General features: G+C 34.9%; 1 protein-coding gene across 6 annotated transcripts in view; it reads left to right on the forward strand.

Annotated features, from left to right (window-relative positions):
- The window catches only part of BANK1 (B cell scaffold protein with ankyrin repeats 1), a 315,442-nt gene that overhangs the window by 66,340 nt on the left and 227,933 nt on the right, over nt 1–21,169 (forward strand). For all 6 annotated transcript variants that reach the window (XM_045392698.3, XM_074040965.1, XM_005555547.5 and 3 more), the window contains 2 exons: nt 3,507–3,645; nt 13,496–13,635. In XM_045392698.3, the coding sequence (XP_045248633.2) occupies nt 3,507–3,645; nt 13,496–13,635 (279 nt within the window). The remainder of the gene's footprint in view (nt 1–3,506; nt 3,646–13,495; nt 13,636–21,169) is intronic.

The following is a 21,169-nucleotide window of genomic DNA, read 5'->3' on the forward strand; positions in this document are numbered from 1 at the left end:
TACAGAGATAAATTGAGATGCCATGAAAGAATGTGAGTCTTAAGGGCTAGAAGAATCTCAGAGATTACCTTTTTACCAGTTCATCCATTGACTCTGAATACAATTTAAAACAGTGTACAAAAGTTAATAGCACTACCCACTTACTTCTGATACCAAATCACAAACTAGTCCTTGGTAACCAACCTTAACTTAAAGCCCAGTCCTGTGATTTAATTGAATACAGTAAAAGCAGCAAAAATGATTGTGTGCATTAATGCCTGAAATGTCTGTATTGTGAAGTGATGCCTTCTCAGAGGTGAAGTTTTACGGTGACCAAAAGATGTGTCTTTCTTTTAAGTAAGTGGGTATCAAAAACTAAACTACATACAGGGACTACTAGGGGAGTTTTCACACACACAAGATAATGCCTGTGTCCTACCTCAGAGACTCGGATATAAATGCAACATTGCAGACCAAATTTTACCTCTTGTGTTAGGTCTCAAGGCTTATGACCAATGTAGCCAAGCTTTAAAGTTTGGAAGTGATCATTGTCACAACCCATTGTTTCCCTGAATGCTCTGACCCAAATAAGGGATTCACAGAGGAGTCAGAAAGATTGGGAGCAAAACAATAGCTTCATAAGTGGTAAAACTAATTTATGACCATTTGGGGTTCCTAATATTTTCTCCACTGAATTAAATGTACTCATATAATTAAGAGCCAGTGCTTACTCCCAGGAGTAGAGGAAGCTTTGAGTACTGAGAGAAGTATGGCACAGAGCTGAGCATACTCAGTTTAAAAATGTCATCTTTTTACAGACTGACTCCATCTTAATTTAAAAATTTATATACAGAATGTTTTTATGTGCATAATTTTTGAAAGGTACTACAATAATATAAGAAAACAGAAACACCCTTAGGATGTTTAAAATCTAGCTAGAAAGGCAAGATACAGACATGAAAAACTAATCAGGAGTAGAGAGCATGACTCTTAGTAACAGTCAAATGATGGTTATGGATATTCAGTGCTCTAGTGTTCCTTTGAAAGTTCTAAATCTTGTGAGCTGAAGTTGCAGGAGGATTTTGTGGAGCTGGTGAGATCTGAGTTGGACATTGTTGGAGAGGATAAATATGGGGATATAGAAGGAGAAAAGGAATTAAATATCATGCCAACATTATGTTCAAGCAGGCCCGGCTGCCTAGTTTACAGTGCAAAATGAAAATACAAAGTACCATGTTCAAATTATTATAATGTCAAAGTAATTACAGAATATTAAACCAAATACAGGGCCTTCTAAGTGTGGGGCCCTGTGTGACTGTAAGGTCATGGGCCCATGAAGCTGGCCTTAGGTACAAATGAAGATGTGAGTGCCTCATTTGGGGTGGTCAGTGTGCTTGTCTTTTGTTTAGAGCTTTTCTCTGGAAATGGTTGAAAGGTGGAGTCCTGCCTTTTTTTTTTTTTTTTTTTTGAGACAGAGTCTTGCTCTGTCGCCCAGGCTGGAGTGCTGTGGTGTGATCTCGGCTCACTGCAACTTCTGCCTCCCGAACTCAAGCAATTTTCTTGCCTCAGCCTCCTGAGTAGCTGGGATTACAGGCATGCACCACCATGCCCAGGTAATTTTCATATGTTTAGTAGAAACAGGGTTTCACCATGTTGGCCAAGCTGGTCTTGAACTCCTGACCTCAGGTGATCCACCTGCCTCGGCCTCCCAAAGTACTGGGATTACAGGCATGAGCCACTGCGCCTGACCCTGAATGGGGAATCTGATGTGTCAGAAGCAGTCATGAGTGGGGAGTCGGTTGGGTGGATAAAACACTGGGAGAGTACATGTGCACTGGCCAGATGTGGAAAGGCATAAGTCAAAGTTAAACAAGGAATGATGCACACACAGGAAATATCTCTGAACTTTAAAGCAGAGGATCTTGAGTAACTGAGCCCAAGTGAAATGGAAAGACATTATTTGGCTCTTAAAGATATAAGAAACAAAAGGAACAAAAGAACTGCCAGAAGCGAGGCCTGTGAGGAGGAGGCTGCAGATGTGAGGAATAGGAGGGCTTACACTCCCGCTTTTCTGGCATGTTGCATGTGTGGGGCAAGAGCAACAGGTGGAATAGTGGGAGTTCCTTTGAAATAGGATACTTTCCCGATGAGCACTGTAAATTCTGAGGAGAAATTTAGTTCAAAATAACCTGCGGACAAATATTTGGGAGTATTAGACTCTGGTGGAAAATGCCTGAAGTAGATTTTTGTGTGAGCTGAAGTGATTCTGTAACGTCAACATAGTTAGAAGCTCTTTGGGATAAAGCATAAAGATGTAAGTTTTATTGGTGAGTAATTTATACTTAGGGGCATTTAAGAGAATCTTGAAATTAGTAACTTTTTGATAAACATGATTTTATAAGAGCATATAAGTGCGATCCTTATTTATTTTAGCATGGAATTGAAACTTAGTATGACTTGAAGAAAGCTTTTGAAAGGTGATATCTAAGATAATCATAAAAAGAATGTTTTATTTTAGCTTTTTCATGGGGTTTGACAGCATGATATAAGGAGTAGTGTGGATTAGACTTCGGAATGTAATTCTATATATTAGTTGTCCTTTTCTTAAAAGAGAAAAAGAAATAGCCTTATCTGTTTATTTTGGGGTGTGTGTGTGTGTGTGTGTGTGTGTGTGTGTGTTTGTCTTTCTATATGTATGCCTTTGTGTTTATCTGTTTCAGTTAGGATTAGAGGAAATATATTTATATAAAAAGTGCTGAGTATAATTTCTAATATAAAATAGATAATAAATGTTTATGCCTTTCTTTTTTCTGTATTAACCCCAATCTTTCATTCCTAGTATTGTTTCTCAATATTTTTTCACAAAGAGTTATTCAATAACCTTTTTCACCTTATAGATTTGGCTCTTCCATGTTAATTAAATCTAGAAACTTTAGATCTATAACCTTTAGTCAGCTCAAAAACCATCGCAGACACTTGTCATAAATAAAGAGTAGCCACTGAACTTCTACTACATAAAACATAAAACTATTAGACTTCTTAAAAGAAAAGTCATTATATTTAAATTGTAAGAGATCTTAAACTTTTTCAATTCCATCATTTATAGATAAAGAAACCAAGTTATACAAAGGAGTAAAAAAGGGATTTGGAAAAATGATTTGGTTAACAACTGAATTATAGTCTTCTGCTGGTCTGTGAAATGATGCGTATACCCTGGTACAGAGAGCCATATTTAGGAAGAGGCAAGAGGAAAAGGAAGAGGCCATATTCACACTGTTTCTTTAAGTTGCAAAACATGGCATTAGAGGGAAAAAAAGAACATCCAATAAAAAGAAATTTGATAATATTTAAAATGTAGTGAGAATCACATTTATGTATTTTATTTCCAGATACAGTTGAAAATACAAACACCATAGAAGACTTATTCAATGATAGTGTATTACCTTAATTATAAAGAAATGTAATGGGTTCTTTGACTAATGTAAACTTTTTCAAATGCTTAAATGGGTTACATTTTCAACTTACAGAATCCTGGTGAAATATTCATAATTTTGAGAGATGAAGTAATTGGTGATACTGTGGAGGTTGAATTTACATCAAATAATAAGCGTATTAGAACACGGCCAGCCCTTTGGAGTAAGAAAGTCTGGTGCATGAAAGCTTTAGGTAAGAATGTTTATGAGTTAATAAGTATGAAACATCATCCTGAGTTCCTTCCAATAAATTTATGATAAATGGTTTCACTTCCCTACAAAAACTAATATTGTTCTGCAGGTGTTTCCTGTGTTTAGTTTTCACATACCCAAGGTTGTTATTATTAATCTGGATTTGCAAAAGTAAGAACATGTAAATTATGAGAAATTAGTTTGTATACTGTGTAATGAAATGACATCCAGTAACATCATACATTTTTAAATATGTCAGCAGACAGCATTTAAATATATGGCATTTACTAAACATATAACTAAAATTGTGTGCTTTGTTGTGACATTTGGATTAGCAATTTATTTTGAGTTTTATTAATAAACTCTATTTTCTTCCCTTTCTGTGTTTTTCCCCCCAAGTCTCTGGTATATTTTTGTGTCTCTGAAAAGCATTTTTCCCCTTTATTTTATCAGTATGGTGCAATTTGTACGTATAATCTTCTCATCTTTTCCTTATCTCACTTACAAAGCTAATCATTTGATTATCCAGCTTTGCTTATAGCATGATAAATTGTATCAGATTTAAAATTCCAGATGGAATAACCATACTTGCAACAATAATTGTGCTAAAATCAAACTCTAATATTAATCTAATACTAATTTCCAGATATCTTAATATAAATGTAAGACTACTTGGTTTGTACATTTATGATGTCTTTTCATGATCAGAGAATAAAATCATCTTACAAAACCTCATAAATGTGAACTTTATAAAATATTTGGAAATAAAAATATGCTCAATCTTGTTATGAATTTGGAAATGGCAAAAATATTTTAAATTAAAGATCATGTCAAACACATTTTGAACATGTATTCCTTTTAAAATATAGTGATTATGCAGTCTATTTACAAAGCATTTACAGACTTCTCTTTGTGTGGAAAGCGTGTGTATGGATTTCCTTGCACAGCTTAGACTGAAGTTGGATTATAAGAAGGAAAAACTCCATACCAAACATTTATAAACATTTCAGACACTGCTTTCTGTCATGGATAAGCATATGTAGAAGTGAAATGAGAAAAACTCTGTCTCTTTCCTTTTGTTTCTTTCTTGTCTCAATGCCCCCTACTTCATTATGTCACATTCTTAAGTGGTTTAATGAATAAAATTTTCTAACTAATTAGTTTCAGAATTTAAATGTAGTTAGACTAAAGTCACCATAGAAACATCAATATTGCAGATTCAGAAGCACTTAAATAATATTTCCTGAATAGCAGATCAAGATGTCAAATATAATTATTCACATTACTTAAAAATTTTTGCTCAGTATACCTACTGGCTAGGACAGTATAAAGAATAAAACATGTCAAAGTTCAAATTAATTATAAGAAAAGCAGAAAATGAATACGTCATGCTTTCCAAGATATACCAAGACATAATATTGTCTCCATGGTTAAACAACAAATCTGTAATAAATAGATAAATAAACCACTATTTACCAACTATCATAATTAAACTTATTTAAGTATTTGTTTCAACTGTTATATTCTGTAAATTGATGAGAAATTTTCTCCCAAAACGTTGACTGCTTTGTATCAATATTCAAGATGGTTACCTGAACCTGTTTGGGAGTATGGATGGAAAATGCCTCAGCAGAAATAGTCCCAGAGCCTTATTTTCTCTGCTTCATGTCACTGTATTTTGAAATGTTTTGGACCCTACTAAGAACAACTAGTAAGAACTACATTTTACATCATGACCCAGTACATGTGCACAGATATATAAGGAAAACAAAAGTTTTACAAGTAATATTTAGACTAATCGTTTTAGCCCCAACAGTAAAGAGCCCATTTTTACAAGAAAAAGCTGAACAACTACAAATCGACCACGTTTCTTGAACCCATTAGAGAATTAAAGTTGGAAGGTGTTAGTTGCAGGTATTAGTTTCTCACCATCATAAGGGTCACAGCTGTCACTCCTATAATAAAAGACAGACTTTTTTTTCTTTATTTTATTTTATTTTATTTTTTATTATTATTATACTTTAAGTTCTAGGGTACATGTGCATAACGTGCAGGTTTGTTACATATGTATACTTGTGCCATGTTGCTGTGCTGCACCCATCAACTCGTCAGCACCTATCAACTCGTCATTTACATCAGGTATAACTCCCAATGCAATCCCTCCCCCCCCCCTCCCCCCTTCCCCCTCCCCTCTTCCCCCTCCCCCCTCCCCCCTTCCCCCTCCCCATGATAGGCCCCGGTGTGTGATGTTCCCCTTCCCGAGTCCAAGTGATCTCACTGTTCAGTTCCCACCTATGAGTGAGAACATGTGGTGTTTGGTTTTCTGTTCTTGTGATAGTTTGCTAAGAATGATGGTTTCCAGCTGCATCCATGTCCCTACAAAGGACACAAACTCATCCTTTTTTATGGCTGCATAGTATTCCATGGTGTATATGTGCCACATTTTCTTAATCCAGTCTGTCACTGATGGACATTTGGGTTGATTCCAAGTCTTTGCTATTGTGAATAGTGCCGCAATAAACATACGTGTGCATGTGTAAAAGACAGATTAACAAGAGAAAAGCGTAACAAATTTATTTTATCAAAGATTTGTAGGAGCCTTCAGAAATGAAGACCCAAGGACCCAGGGGAAACTGTCTATTTTTATGGTTAGGTTCAACGAAGAATAAACAGCCATGTAGAACAGTGACTGAACAAAAGAGTATGAACTAGTGGTAACAAGCTTGAGGGGAGGAGGACCCAGTAAGGCCTGTCTGTTCGGATTTTTGTTGGCTTCTCTATGTGACATTCTTTCCTCCCATGTATGGAGCAGGCTTTCTCTGAAATGAGGATCTTTAAGGGAGAAGAGAGAAAGGAGACCTTTTTTGGTTTTGTGGTTTTCTTTGGGAAAGAGGAGTTCTAGTTTCTATGATCTGCCTTGGGGAAGAGGAATTCTTGCTTCTATGACTGGATCAGGGGCAGGAAGAAGGGTGGGAGACATGAAGATGGAAGGTCAGAAAGACCTTGCTTCTGAGGCCCTTTTGTCTTCTTTAGTTCAAAGTATGCAGCACACCCAGATGTCATACTGTGGGGTATTGTCTTCTGAGCTCTGACAAGGGCAATCCACTATTCCAAAAGCTGGAGAAAACGATGAATTAAGAGAGTGTCACTTGAAATCTACTTACCTAGAGCAGAAGCCACTGGAGCCACAAACTAGTAGGAGCACTTAAGTGTTAATTTTGACGGAAGTCTGAAAGCTGAGAATGGATTAGTTTGAGAGTGAGAAACTCCTGGAGGCAGTAGTTTTAGGAGGTCCCCACACTTTTGTAGGATTTACCTCCATGAATCCCACCAGGTTTGTACAATGAATATCTGAGAAAGATCCCATGGAACCCTGGTGGGGTCAGAGGAAGAATAATCATGGTGAAATACTTCCAGCATGTTCTCCATAGCACAGGCCTACTCTCCAGAAGAAAACACTTTACCAGAGCCTCATTCCAGCTTGGAAAGGACATCATTACACTGTGGCTCCCTCTGGCCTTCCTGTCTCACTTAAGGGGGATTAAGGGAAGCTATGCCACAGCAAAAACACTTGTAAAGTCACAGTGAAGAGTCACTAAAAGACTAAGACTTAATCATAAGAATATAGAATGCTTTCCTTCCTTACCACCTTATGGTTACCACAGCAGGATTCCAGCATGACAGTGGATTACTGTTTAAAAAGCGCAACTAACCAGCCGAAAAATCCCAGCAAGATCCAGACTCTCTCTAGGTAAAGTACTTAGAAAAGTACATAATCAAAAAGAGAGACAGAAACAAAAATGGTAGAGGAATTTAAAGCCGCTAGCACCGATAGCTACAACAAACATTAAATACAGTCCAACTCCTAAACAGATTCCTATAAATTCTTTCACTACAGGACTATTTACCTTATATCTAGTCATAAACCAAAACCAAACATTGCAAAGCATTCCTAAAGCAAGATAAACACAATTTAAAGAGACAAAGCATGCATTAGACTAGAATTAGATACGACACAGTTGATGAAATTTTCGGAGAGGGATTTTAAAAGTGATTAAGATATGAAAGGATCTTATGGAAAATGTAGACAACATGAAAGAACATATTGATTATGTAAACTGAGATAAATTTTGAGAATCAACAGGAAATGCTAGAAATCAGAACCACTGTATCAGAAATTAAAAAGTAACTTTAATAGGTTCATTAGTAGACTTGACAAAGGTCAGAAAAGAATCATTGAACTTGAAGACAGGTCAATGAAAACTTCCCAAGCATAAACGGTAAAGAGAAAAAAGTTTTTGTTTGTTTGTTTGTCTTTTAAAGAAAGGACAAAACATCTAAGAAATGTGAGACAATTTCAAAAGGTCTAACATACATGTAATTGGAATACAAGAAGAATGAGAAAATGAAGAACAATAAATGTTTACATATTAATGGCAGCGATCAAAACAGATATAGGAAGCTCAAGTAACACAAAGAAAGATAAATATAAAATATTGACACCTATTCATATTACATTTGAACTGTAGAAAACTGAAAACAAAAGAGAAAATCTTGTCAGAAGTCAGAGAAAACAAATAACTTACCTGTAGAGAAACGAGTATAAGAATTATGTTGAATTTCTCTTCAGAAACCACACAAGCAAGAAAATAGTGAAGTAAAATATTTTAAGTATTGTGAAAAAAAGGAACCCACCAATCTAAAATTCTGTATTCAGTGAAATTATCCTGAATATGGAACAAAGGAGAAATAAGGACTTTTTCAGACAGAAAAATGAAGGAGTTTATTACCAGCAGACCTGCGCAGCAAGAAATTTTAAAAGAAGTTATTTGGGAAAGAAAGGAAATAATATAGGTGAGAAACTTAAATCTACATGAAGAAAGAGCATCAGAGAATAAATGAATGAAGGTAAAAACAAAATCCTTCATTTTTCTTATTTTTAATTGATCTAAAAGATAAATGTGTGTCTGAAGTAAACACTATCAATGTGTTGCGTGATTACAGCATAAGGATAAGTGAAAGTAATGACAGCAATATCATAAGGGACAGGAGGGACTTAAATTTGTTAAAAATGTATATTTCAGACTCTAGGACAGTTACTAAAAATTTTTTAAAAACTATAAATAGTAGGCTAAGAAGAGAGAAAATGGAATCCTACAAAATTCTCAAATAATTTTGAGAGAGAGCAGAAAAGGTTGGGGTAGAGAGGGAGAACAAAGAAAAATGTAGGGGAAAAAAATTACAAGTATGGTAGATATAACCCAACCACGTTACTGAAGCCAAGTAATCACTACTTAAGTTTAGTGAATAGTCTAAGAACGTCAGTTAAAAGACAGAGATTGCCAGAATGGATAACAAACAAGACCCAATAATATGTTGTCTATAAGAAACTCAATTTAAATATTAAGACATGGGTAAATCAAAAGTGAAAAGTGAAAGGGTTGGAGCAAGGTAGGTTGGAGGTTGGTGCAAAAGTAATTGCAGTTTTGCAAATGGCATTGAAAATAATGTAATGAAATTGGAATATAAGAAGAATGAGAAAATGAAGCAGAGATCAAAACGCAGATACACCAACCTAATACCGTGATAACGCTAATCAAAGTAGATCTGGAAAGTTGTACTAATTTCAGACAAAGAAGACTTTAGAAAAAGAAAAATTATCATGAATAAACAGAAGCATTATATAATGATAAAGACATATTCTCCAAGAAAACAGAAAACTCTTAAACATGTATGCACTTAACAACAGTGTCAAAATATGTAAAGCAAAAGCTGCTAGAATTGAAAAGAGCAATAGACACTATTATATAAGATTTGAACACTGTCTTTCAGTAATTAATAGACTCAGCAGACAGAATATCAATAAGTATATAAATGAACTGAACACTATTGTTAATCAACTTGATTTAATTGACATTTATAGAATACTCCATCCAACAACAGTAGAATGCACATTTTTCTGAAACTCATTTGGAACATTCACCAAGATAAGCCATCTGCTGCATCTTTAAAAAATAAACTCTATTCAATATAAAAGAATAGAAATCATACAAATTGTGTTATCAGACCACAATAGAATTGAAATAGAAATCAACAGCAGAAAGATAGTTGGAAAATCCCCCAAATTCAGAGATTGAGTAACACACTTCTAAGGTAAAATTCAAATAATTTGAAATAAATTAAAATGCAACTTAACAAAGTTTGTGGAATGCAGATAAAAAGTATGGACAGGGAAATTTTTATCATTAAAAACTTATAATAGAAAAGAAGAAACATATATAATAAATAACCATGCTTCCACTTAAGAAACTATAGAAAGATGAGCAATTTAAGTGTAAAGCAAGCAGAATAACATAAATCATAAAAATTAGAGCAGAAAACAATGAAATGGAAAATAAGAGAGAAATTCAACAAAATCCAAAGCTGGTTCTTTGAAAGGATCAACCAAATTGATACACTTTTAGCCTGGCTAACCAAAAAAGAAAGAGAGAAGACACAAATTACTAATATCAAGAATAAGATAGGGGTAATTACTACTGACCGAGGAACGTTAAAAGGATAATAGTGAGTATGGATACAAATTTGGTAATTTAGACAAATGGACAAATTTCTTGAAAGACATAAACCACCAAAAGTCACACAAGGAGAAATGGATAATCTGAAGAAGTCTATGTCTCTAAAAAATTGAATCATTAATTATTGGTCTTCCATAAAAAACAGCAGCAGTGCCAGATATTTTCAGTTGGTAACAATGTAGAGATAAACAAAAATTATTTTAAAGTACAATTATGGTGATAGGTGGTGAAATCTTAAGATGTTCTTTTACTAAGTAGCATCTTTCCGTTTTGACACATGGAAACATCTTAACCTGATGTTTTTATTTGAGAAAATGTCTTCTAATTTTGCCATCTCCCCTTTCCCTTCAGCTCAATAACTTGCCACACCTATAATTAATTTATTTTCTAGAAACCACACCCTCCTAATGGTAACCATAGGTTTGTCACTGACAGGGACTGTTTTGTACTAAAGCAATTTGAGTTACTAAAATCTCAGCTTATGTCAAAACTTATAATAAATATATGTGAAACCATTAAACTGTAAATACTAACTAATTTTTAATTTTTACAAAGAACATAGAGAGTATTCTTCTGGTACTTATAGTACTGTGAGAAAAAAATTTAATGCAGCAGGAAGATGACCAATTAAAATTTGAAAGGAGTGCATAATGTATCCACAAAGATTTAGAATCTCTTTATTTAGAAACTCTGCTCTGGATAATGTAAATTATAACTTTATATTTCATTAGAAGAGCATGAAAAATACTTCAGGATATGCCAAATATTATGCTCAACCTGCTTAAGAAAATAACCATTGATAATATATTTTTATAAATATCGTAATTCAGGGAAACAATTTTAACATATTTTAAATTGATATTAATTTTTAGGCATGACCCAGGTTTTGAAGCCACCTATATTTATTTAATGATAATATTAGAATCCAAATAGAGCCATGTTTATTTCATTTTCATGGAAACAGTAGTGGGTTCATTTAACGTTTACCATATGGGAAAAGTCTAAAATGGGATCATAAAGGAACACAGCTTCTCAGACAATAGACATACGCAGACAAAAGAGCTCTGAAATTAATAGATTTGTGAAATATCCACTTTTATAGAATTAGTGAAATATTTTAACTACTCAGAAATCCCTTTGGATTATAGTTCTCATAAATTACTTCAATTTGTACCTCATCAAGGACAGACCACTTAAGTATAGAGAAGGGGAAGGTTGACAAAGACATTTGAATGTAACAGAATTTGAGATTTGAAATGATGGGAGCAAGGAGTTCCATTTTTCCCTTCCATTCTGTGCCTGTTTTCCTCTTCACGGCCGACTCAGTAATATCCTTGCTTGGTTTGGAGATCTTGACCCGTATTTGTGTGCACTTACAGGGTTAGGTGTTGCTTGACTACTTTCGTCCAGACGGTAAACAACATTTAATTTTACACTCTTCTATTTGAGTCCTTACGTTAATTGGTTTTTAGTTTTACTGAGAAACTGTAAAATACAGTCATCATAGTGAACCAAAATTAAAGTAAAATAATGTTCAAGCAGTACAGGATACTGCTCATGTAAAGGTCAGTTCAATAATATATTACTGAGGAGGCCTCCCAACCAGATGAATCTATAAGGCCTTCTCTGTGCCATATAGTTGGGACCAGTAATTAGGTATTGATTTAATAACTGCCATTTAACAAATATGAGAATGTATACAGCAAACACAACACTTTAAAAGGCATCTCCTTGGAGGATTACTCTAAAATCGACATCATTATCAGTAGATGCACTGGTAAAATTTTGAGTTAACTAAGGACTCAAGAATAAATCAGTTCAGTTTCATGTTAGATTAAAAAAATATAGAATATTTATCTACTCTGTATCAAAAAACTACCAAGCAAATCTCACCATATACCTCTCATGATTCATTACCTGATTTTCTTTCAAAAGGTTAACTCTCCACGGTAAAACTCCAAATCTCTTTTGTGATAAACAAAATTAATATCTTCTTTCAAAATAATTTTTATGACTTATCATAACATTTACATTGAAATTTATCTTTATTAAATCTGCTGAAATTGATTTCATTTGACTCCAATAACTCTAGAACCCCCTTTACCATATGCATACTGCTTTAGCTGATGAGATGTGCTTTAAAACTTTCATTTTTGTTTGTTGTAGTTTCCCTTACATTCTCTATTGGATGAATGCTTCTTTGGGAAGAGAGAGCTCCTATTTTTCTACATATATCATTATAATACAGGCAAGGCATCTAGTCAAGAAATATGAGAGGAAGAAATTTCAGCTCCTTGACCTAGTTAAGCTTAAGATTGCTTTCGTTGCATTTAAATTTCCTTCAGCAATATTATAAGAAGTCCTTTAACAGCTTCATGAGATAAAGTGAAATTAATACTTAAAGCTTAAAAATTTTAAATATTCAAAGCTCTTATATTTAATGACTTATTCCTAACCCTAGATATTTGACAGTTTTCTGGGAGAACTTGGGAAGTATCTCAATGACAGATTAAAAACTCTTAAAATTTGTTCCATAAATGAATTTAAAGAATTACATTTTGTTTACTTTTCTTACACTAAAACATAATAACTTTTTATTGATTGCTTTTTGGTATTCTTTCATAGACAGTCCTAAATTCTTATATAACTTTAATGCTGCTCATATATTACAGCACAGTTCACAATGTAGTGTATCATTCATTTTGAACAATTTGTTCTCAAAAAGGCTTTAGATGAATGTATGATGTAAATACTACTTTAGTATCTGGGCATTAAACCTTGCCTTTCCCAGGGTTTTTCATTGTAGTCAACTGAATACGAGTTGTATAATTTAAATCAGCTCTACTCTTTCAAATTACAATTTTGAGAAACTTGCCTGTAATTAATTAGTTTTCATAAGATAAATAATAAATACCTAACTTTTGATAAATGGCTATACTTTTCCAAATTCTAAAGAATTTTGTCAAGATTATAGAATGTTACGAAGAAAAGTTATATTAGTAAGTAAGTAGGGACAAATAATTTAGTGCTTTACTTTTATTGTTATTTTAACATACGTTTTGTATTTTAAGTTTTTTTTAAGCAATTAAGTCTAAAATTGTACATTTCATTTTGTGGTTTCCAACTACCAAGAATTTTAAAAATGATTTTAAGTGCTAGAGATTAGTAAAAGTGTTATGAATTTTTAAAGACTTCTTTTATATTCTCTAAAAGATGTAATAGTATGAATATGCATTAAATACTCTGCCCCTAATTCTTGTTTATTATTTTCATAAGAGTTTCCTGCTGGTTCAGTCCATGTCAATGTCTACTGTGATGGAATCATTAAAGCCACAACCAAAATTAAGTACTACCCAACAGCAAAGGCAAAGGAATGCCTATTCAGAATGGCAGATTCAGGAGAGAGTTTGTGCCAGGTAAGTTGATCTTTCCATGAAGTTAATCATAATGCAAGCTGAAGAGCTAATGAAGGATAAGAGGATTCATGCTTTGGTATAAGTTTGAATGTTGATTGAATAAGAGTGAATTACTACCGGTCGATAGGAAGGGAAGAAGCAACCTCTGTTGTGCCAAAATGTGGACAAATTACTTTGCCTAGGTCAAAAAAATTCCAGATAATGTCAATGGAAAACAGCTTATTCATTACAAGGTAGCCGTTGTGATGGGCTCATTTTAAAGCTGTTACAAGCAGATGGAGAGAGCAATTAGAAAGAACCCCTAAGAAATGAATTCCTTCTTTATTCAGACCTGCATAACATAAAGTAAAATGAAAGTCAAATCATCTGTCTCATGCTTTGAGATTAAGGAGTTAGACAAACCAAAATGTCACCAAAAAGGGAACATGTGGTGTCAACCTAGAAATTGTTACTTTCATGTGGACACTTCTAAGCTCAGTGTATGTTTTCCTTAGTTTCATTTATTATTGTTATCTGTTTGTGAAAATTATTTTTTGTTTGTGATGTTTATTAGGAATATGTGCTTATTCCATCAAATTTTCAGAGTGAAATAAAGGCCATTTCTAACGACTTGATAATTAGAATTATAACTTTGCTTAATTGCCTCAGTTTTTCGTGTGGGTGAGAGGGAGAAGGGGGTAGAGAAAGGAAGTCTAAGTATCTTCAAATTTACCATAAAATTTACCATAAAAACTTATAGGATTTTTAACAAAACTATCAATGATAATGTAGCTGACAAGTTGTCATGAAGCTTTATGTGTTTGAACTAGATTAGAATTGGAGGATTTGTTATTATTTCATGTGACACATTTTTCTATTAGAGTTTTATTTTTGTATTATATGAACAACATATTTTAGAACAAAGGAAAAGGTAAACATGTCTTAGAAAAGGACAGGGAGTGAAATAACATTTGTCAAACTGGAGACTCTGAGGACATTTGACAAAATGTCTATATTATAATTCCAAAGCAAGTACAAAAGTAATAGCTTGAAAAACGGACTGTTTCATTTCCTTGTGACAAGTCCACCTTATCCTCTACTTAAAAATTATGTTCATAACAAAAAAAGATTAATAAAGGTAATATATTGCATTGTGACTATTCAGTCAGTGTAGAAGTAAAGTAGTCCCCAAACATATTTTCTGTTGGTCTTTCTGTTGTGGGTGGGGATCTTTGAATATAGTAAAAAATAAACGTAATTTATGACTTCTGGACAATTTTTCAGGATGCTATAAATATGCAACTCATGATTTCTTTCACAGCTTGAAGTGGAAAAAAAAGTGAGTTTGCTAGTTTTTAGATAAGTAGGAAAATGCTGTTTCTTTTTTACCCTCTGTATTGGAAATGAGGGGAAAGAAAGAGTCACGGCTTTTCTCAAGGATTTTTCTCTACCACCAAGCTCTGGTGGCCTGTAGAAGGGAGGATGTTGGGCAGGCACAGGATGATTCAGGTTTTACCATCAGGAAAGAGCCGTTTCAAGTCAGAGGTCTGAGTAATGACAGACAGAATTACTCTAACTTGGTGGCAGCAAACCATGGCATGGCAAGGAGAGACAATAAGAGACTGTTTAATTTATGTAATTTAAGGGAGGTTTAGAGGTTTTGCAACTGTCGTGAGGGCACCTAGAAGTATTGTGGGATTGGATAAAACAAAATCTGAGACTGAGATCTCAGACCAGATCAAGCTGTACTGTAACAGGCTGGATAGAAGGAAAGGCTGCACTTCAGTGAGTCTCCCAAGCATCTTGGACTAAGTATGACATGGGATTTGTCTAAATCTTCTGGTGTCTGGACCACACAGGGTATCTGTGAACTCACTGAGGAGGTGAAAAGCACTTTCTACCCCTGAAGAAGCAACTGCAGAGGCATTGCCACAGTGTATTTTAGGTTTGTTTGACCTCGAAGGATTTGTCCCAGCCCACACTGTGCTTCTCCTTCAGGGCATTTGGTTTTCCTTTCTATATTTGCTTTTGCTCCCACATAGATTATGTATTTAACGAATTTTGTGGTCGGGCATGGTAACTCACGCCTGTAATCTCCGTACTTTGGGAGTTCAAGGCAGGTGGATCACTTGAGTCCAGGAGTTCAAGACCAGCATGGCTGACAATGGCAAAACTCTATCTCTACTAAAAATACAAAAATTAGCCAAGCATGGTGATGTATGCCTGTAATCCCATCTACTCAGGTGACTGAGGCAAAATAATCGCTTGAACCCAGGAGGCAGAGGTTGCGATGAGCTGAGATCACACCACAGCACTCCAGCCTGGGTGACAGAATAAGTCTCTGTCTCAAAAAATAAAGACCAAAAAAGAGGAAAGTAAAAAGAAACAAAACAAAACAAAACAAAACAGCATTTTGTGGAAAGCTGTACCTTTCTTTTCCAGATTAAACATTTCAGTAATTGTTTCTTTCATGGGCTACTCTGCCATTTTATTAACAAAATGTGAATATTTTGCCCATGGTTCACTTTGAACATCTGTATTGAAAACACAATGTACATTGTAATTTTATTTAGCATAGTTACTCTTTATAAGTCGGAATATATGCCAGAAGATTTGAATTTTTAAAATAACTTACCTACTTAGCTGAAATGGTATATTGTAAGAACTTTCCTGAGTTTTTTAGTAAATTTTAATGGCAGATGTGATTTCAGTAATCCTAAAACTTAGCAATAAGATCTTTCTCATGAACATTTAAAAGCTATTGGGCATGTAATAACATGAACATTGTGTGAATTTGAGGAAAGAATTACTAATGAGAAAACTGTGGGGTTTATGTTTTAGCAATTGTTGAGTTTGTAATAAGAGACTTTGTATTATCATTTAAAAGAAACCATGCATATAGCCAAATGAGCATTCTGTGAATTTGAAAAAAGAAATAATAATGAGAAATCTGGCTTTCTAATTTAATTTTTAATGACGTCTATTAGGTTTTAGAACACCTAACCTGAATAGTTTAATTATCTATCTGCTTCTTTAATCATTTCTTCTTTGTTGGATAAATACTAAATCCCAGAACACAGCCTCATAAAGGTGAAATTTCCAGAGCATCACTTAAAACAGTAAATATAAGAGAGATTCAAATGAAAGAAATCCAAAGCCCAGTTTCGGATGATAATTAGAATTGAAGTGCTAGTGTTAGAAATACTAGTAACTCCTGTTGAACTAAGGTAATTAAAACCTTTGAGACTTTCATCCTATTTACAAAAATGTCTTGGGGAAATAATAACGTTAACTTTGTAACTAGGTAACAACATAAAAGCAAAATAATATCGAAAGTCTAAAAGAACACACTAATTATTAATTTAAGTAGTAGGACCCTTTTAGTAAAAGATTTTTTTTTTTTTTAATTATACTTTAAGTTCTAGGGTACATGTGCACAACGTGCAGGATTGTTACATATGTATACATGTGCCATGTTGGTGTGCTGCACCCATTAACTGATCATTTATACTAAGCATATCTCCTAATGCTATCCCTCCCCTCTACCACCTCCCCAGAATAGGACCTGGTGTGTGATGTTCCCCTTCCTGAGTCCAAGTGATCTCATTGTTCAGTTCCCACCTATGAGTGAGAACATGTGGTGTTTGGTTTTCTGTTCTTGTGATAGTTTGCTGAGAATGATGGTTTCCAGCTGCATCCATGTCCCTATAAAGGACACAAACTCATCCTTTTTTATGGCTGCATAGTATTCCATGGTGTATATGTGCCACATGTTCTTAATCCAATCTGTCACTGATGGACATTTGGGTTGATTCCACATCTGCTATTGTGAATAATGCCGCAATAAATATACGTGTACAGGTGTTTTACAGCAGTATGACTTATAATCCTTTGGGTATATCCCCAGTAATGGGATGGCTGGGTCAAATGGTATTTCTAGTTCTAGATCCTTGAGGAATCGCCACACGGTTTTCCACAATGGTTGAACTAGTTTACAGTCCCACCAACAGTGTAAAAGTGTTTCTATTTCTCCACATCCTCTCCGGCACCTGTTGTTTCCTGATTTTTTAATGATTGCCATTCTAACTGGTGTGAGATGGTATCTAATTGTGGTTTTGATTTGCATTTCTCTGATGGCCAGTGATGATGAGCATTTTTTCATGTGTCTGATGGCTGTATGAATGTCTTCATTTCAGAAGTGTCTGTTCATGTCCTTTGCCCACTTTTTCATGGGGTTGTTCATTTTTTTCTTGTAAATTTGTTTGAGTTCTTTGTAGGTTCTGGATATTAGCCCTTTGTAACATGAGTAGACTGCAAAAATTTTCTCCCATTCTATAGGTTGCCTGTTCACTCTGATGGTAATTTCTTTTGCTGTGCAGAGCTCTTTAATTTAATTAGATCCCATTTGCAATTTTGGCTTTTGTTGCCATTGCTTTTGGTGTTTTAGACATGAAGTCCTTGCCCATGCCTATGTCCCAAATGGTATTACCTAGGTTTTCTTCTAGGGATTTTATGGTTTTAGATCTAACATTTAAGTCTCTAATCCATCCTGAATTAATTTTCGTATAAGGAATAAGGAAAGGATCCAGTTTCAGTTTTCTACTTATGGCTAGCCAATTTTCCCAGCACCATTTATTAAATAGGGAATCCTTTCCCCATTTCTTGTTTCTCTCAGGTTTGTCAAAGATCAGATGGCTGTAGATGTGTGATATTATTTCTGAGGGCTCTGCTCTGTTCCATTGGTCTATATCTTTGTTTTGGTACCAGTACCATGCTGTTTTGGTTACTGTAGCCATGTAGTATAGTTTGAAGTCAGGTAGTGTGATGCTTCCAGCTTTGTTCTTTTGGCTTAGAATTATCTTGGCAAAGCAGGCTCTTTTTTGGTTCCATATGAACCTTAAAGCAGTTTTGTCCAACTCTGTGAAGAAAGTCATTGGTAGCTTAATGGGGATGGCATTGAATCTATAAATTACCTTGGGCAGTATGGCCATTTTCACGATATTGATTCTTCCTCTCCATGAGCATGGTATGTTCTTCCATTTGTTTGTGTCCTCTTTTATTTCACTGAGCAGTGGTTTGTAGTTCTCCTTGAAGAGGTCCTTTACGTCCCTTGTAAGTTGGATTCCTAGGTATTTTATTCTCTTTGAAGCGACCGTGAATGGGAGTTCATTCATGATTTGGCTCTCTGTTTGTCTGTTGTTGGTGTGTAAGAATGCTTGTGATTTTTGCACATTGATTTTGTATCCTGAGACTTTGCTGAATTTGCTTATCAGCTTAAGGAGATTTTGGGCTGAGACAATGGGGTTTCCTAACTATACAATCATGTCATCTGCAAAGAGGGACAATTTGACTTCTTCTTTTCCTAACTGAATACCCTTTATTTCTTTTTCTTGCCTGATTGCCCTAGCCAGAACTTCCAACACTATGTTGAATAGGAGTGGTGAGAGAGGGCATCCCTGACTTGTGCCGGTTTTCAAAGAAAATGCTTCCACTTGTTGCCCATTCAATATGATATTGACTATGGGTTTATCATAAATAGCTCTTATCATTTTGAGGTACGTTCCATCAATACTGAATTTATTGAGAGTTTTTAGCATGAAGTGCTGTTGAATTTTGTCAAAGGCCTTTTCTGCAACTATTGAGATAATCATGTGGTTTTTGCCTTTGGTTCTGTTTATATGCTGGATTATGTTTATTGATTTGCGTATGTTGAACCAGCCTTGCATCCCAGGGATGAAGCTCACTTGATCATGGTGGATAAGCTTTTTGATGTGCTGCTGGATTCGGTTGGCTAGTATTTTATTGAGGGTTTTTGCATCAATCTTCATCAGGCATATTGGTCTAAAATTCCCTTTTTTTTGTATCTCTGTCAGGCTTTGGTATCAGAACGATGTTGGCCTCATAAAATGAGTTAGGGAGGATTCCCTCTTTTTCTATTGATTGGAATAGTTTCTGAAGGAATGGTACCAGCTTCTCCTTGTACCTCTGGTAGAATTTGGCTGTGAATCCATCTTTTCCTGGATTTTTTTTGGTTGGCAGGCTATTAATTATTGCCTCAATTTCAGAGCCTGCTATTGGTCTATTCAGGGATTCAACTTCTTCCTGGTTTAGTCTTGGGAGAGTGTATGTGTCCTGGAGTTTATTCATTTCTTCCAGGTTTTCTAGTTTATTTGCATACAGGTGTTTTAAGTATTCTCTGATGGTAGTTTGTATTTCTGTGGGGTCGGTGGTGATATCCCCTTTATCTTTTTTTATTGCGTCTATTTAATTCTTCTCTCTTTTCTTCTTTATTAGTCATGCTAGTGGTCTATCAATTTTGTTGATCTTTTCAAAAAACCAACTCCTGGATTCATTGATTTTTTGGAGGGTTTTTTTTTGTGTCTCTATCTCCTTCAGTTCTGCTGTGATCTTAGTTATTTCTTGCCTTCTGCTAGCTTTTGAGTGTGTTTGCTCTTGCTTCTCTAGTTCTTTTAATTGTGATGTTAGGGTGTCAATTTTAGATCTTTCCTGATTTCTCTTGTGAGCATTTAGTGCTATAAATTTCTGTCTACACACTGCTTTAAATGTGTCCCAGAGATTCTGGTATGTTGTATGTTTGTTCTCATTGGTTTCAAAGAACATCTTTCTTTCTGCCTTCATTTTGTTATGTACCCAGTATTCTATCATGAGCAGGTTGTTCAATTTCCATGTAGTTGAGTGGTTTTGAGTGAGTTTCTTAGTCCTAAGTTCTAGTTTAATTGCACTGTGGTCTGAGAGACAGTTTGTTATAACTTCTGTTCTTTTACATTTGCTGAGAAGTCATTTACTTCCAACTATGTGGTCAATTTTGCAATAAGTGTGATGTGGTGCTGAGAAGAATGTATATTCTGTTGATTTGGGGTGGAGAGTTCTGTAGATCTCTATTAGGTCTGCTTGGTGCAGAGATGAGTTCAATTCCTGGATATCCTTGTTAACTTTCTGTCTCGATCTGTCTAATGTGGACAGTGGGGTGTTAAAAGTCTCTCAATATTATTGTATGGTAGTCTAAGTCTCTTTGTAGGTCTCTAAGGACTTACTTCATGAATCTGGGCCTTTGTTCATTTCTTTTTACTCTTTTTTCTCTACACTTCTCTTCTCGCTTAATTTCATTCATTTGATCTTCAATCATTGATACTCTTTCTTCCATTTGATCGAGTCAGTTACTGAAGCTTGTGCAGTTGTCACATAGTTTTCATGTCATGGTTTTCATCTCTATCAGTTCGTTTATGGACTTCTCTGCATTGGTTTTTCTAGTTATCCATTCTTCCATTCTTGTTTCAAGGTTTTTACTTCCTTTGCACTGGGTACGGAGTTCCTCCTTTAGCTCTGAGAAGTTTGATCGACTGAAGCCTTGTTCTGTCAACTCGTCAAAGTCATTCCTGTCCAGCTTTGTTCCGTTACAGGTAATGAGCTGTGTTCCTTTGGAAGGGGAGATGCGCTCTTATTTTTTGAATTTCCGGGTTTTCTGCACTGCTTTTTCCCCATCTTTGTGGTTTTATCTGCCTTTGGTGTTTGATGATGGTGACATACTGATGGG

This window comes from Macaca fascicularis, chromosome 5 (genome assembly GCF_037993035.2).
Source record: "Macaca fascicularis isolate 582-1 chromosome 5, T2T-MFA8v1.1".
In the NCBI taxonomy this organism is placed as follows: domain Eukaryota; kingdom Metazoa; phylum Chordata; class Mammalia; order Primates; family Cercopithecidae; genus Macaca; species Macaca fascicularis.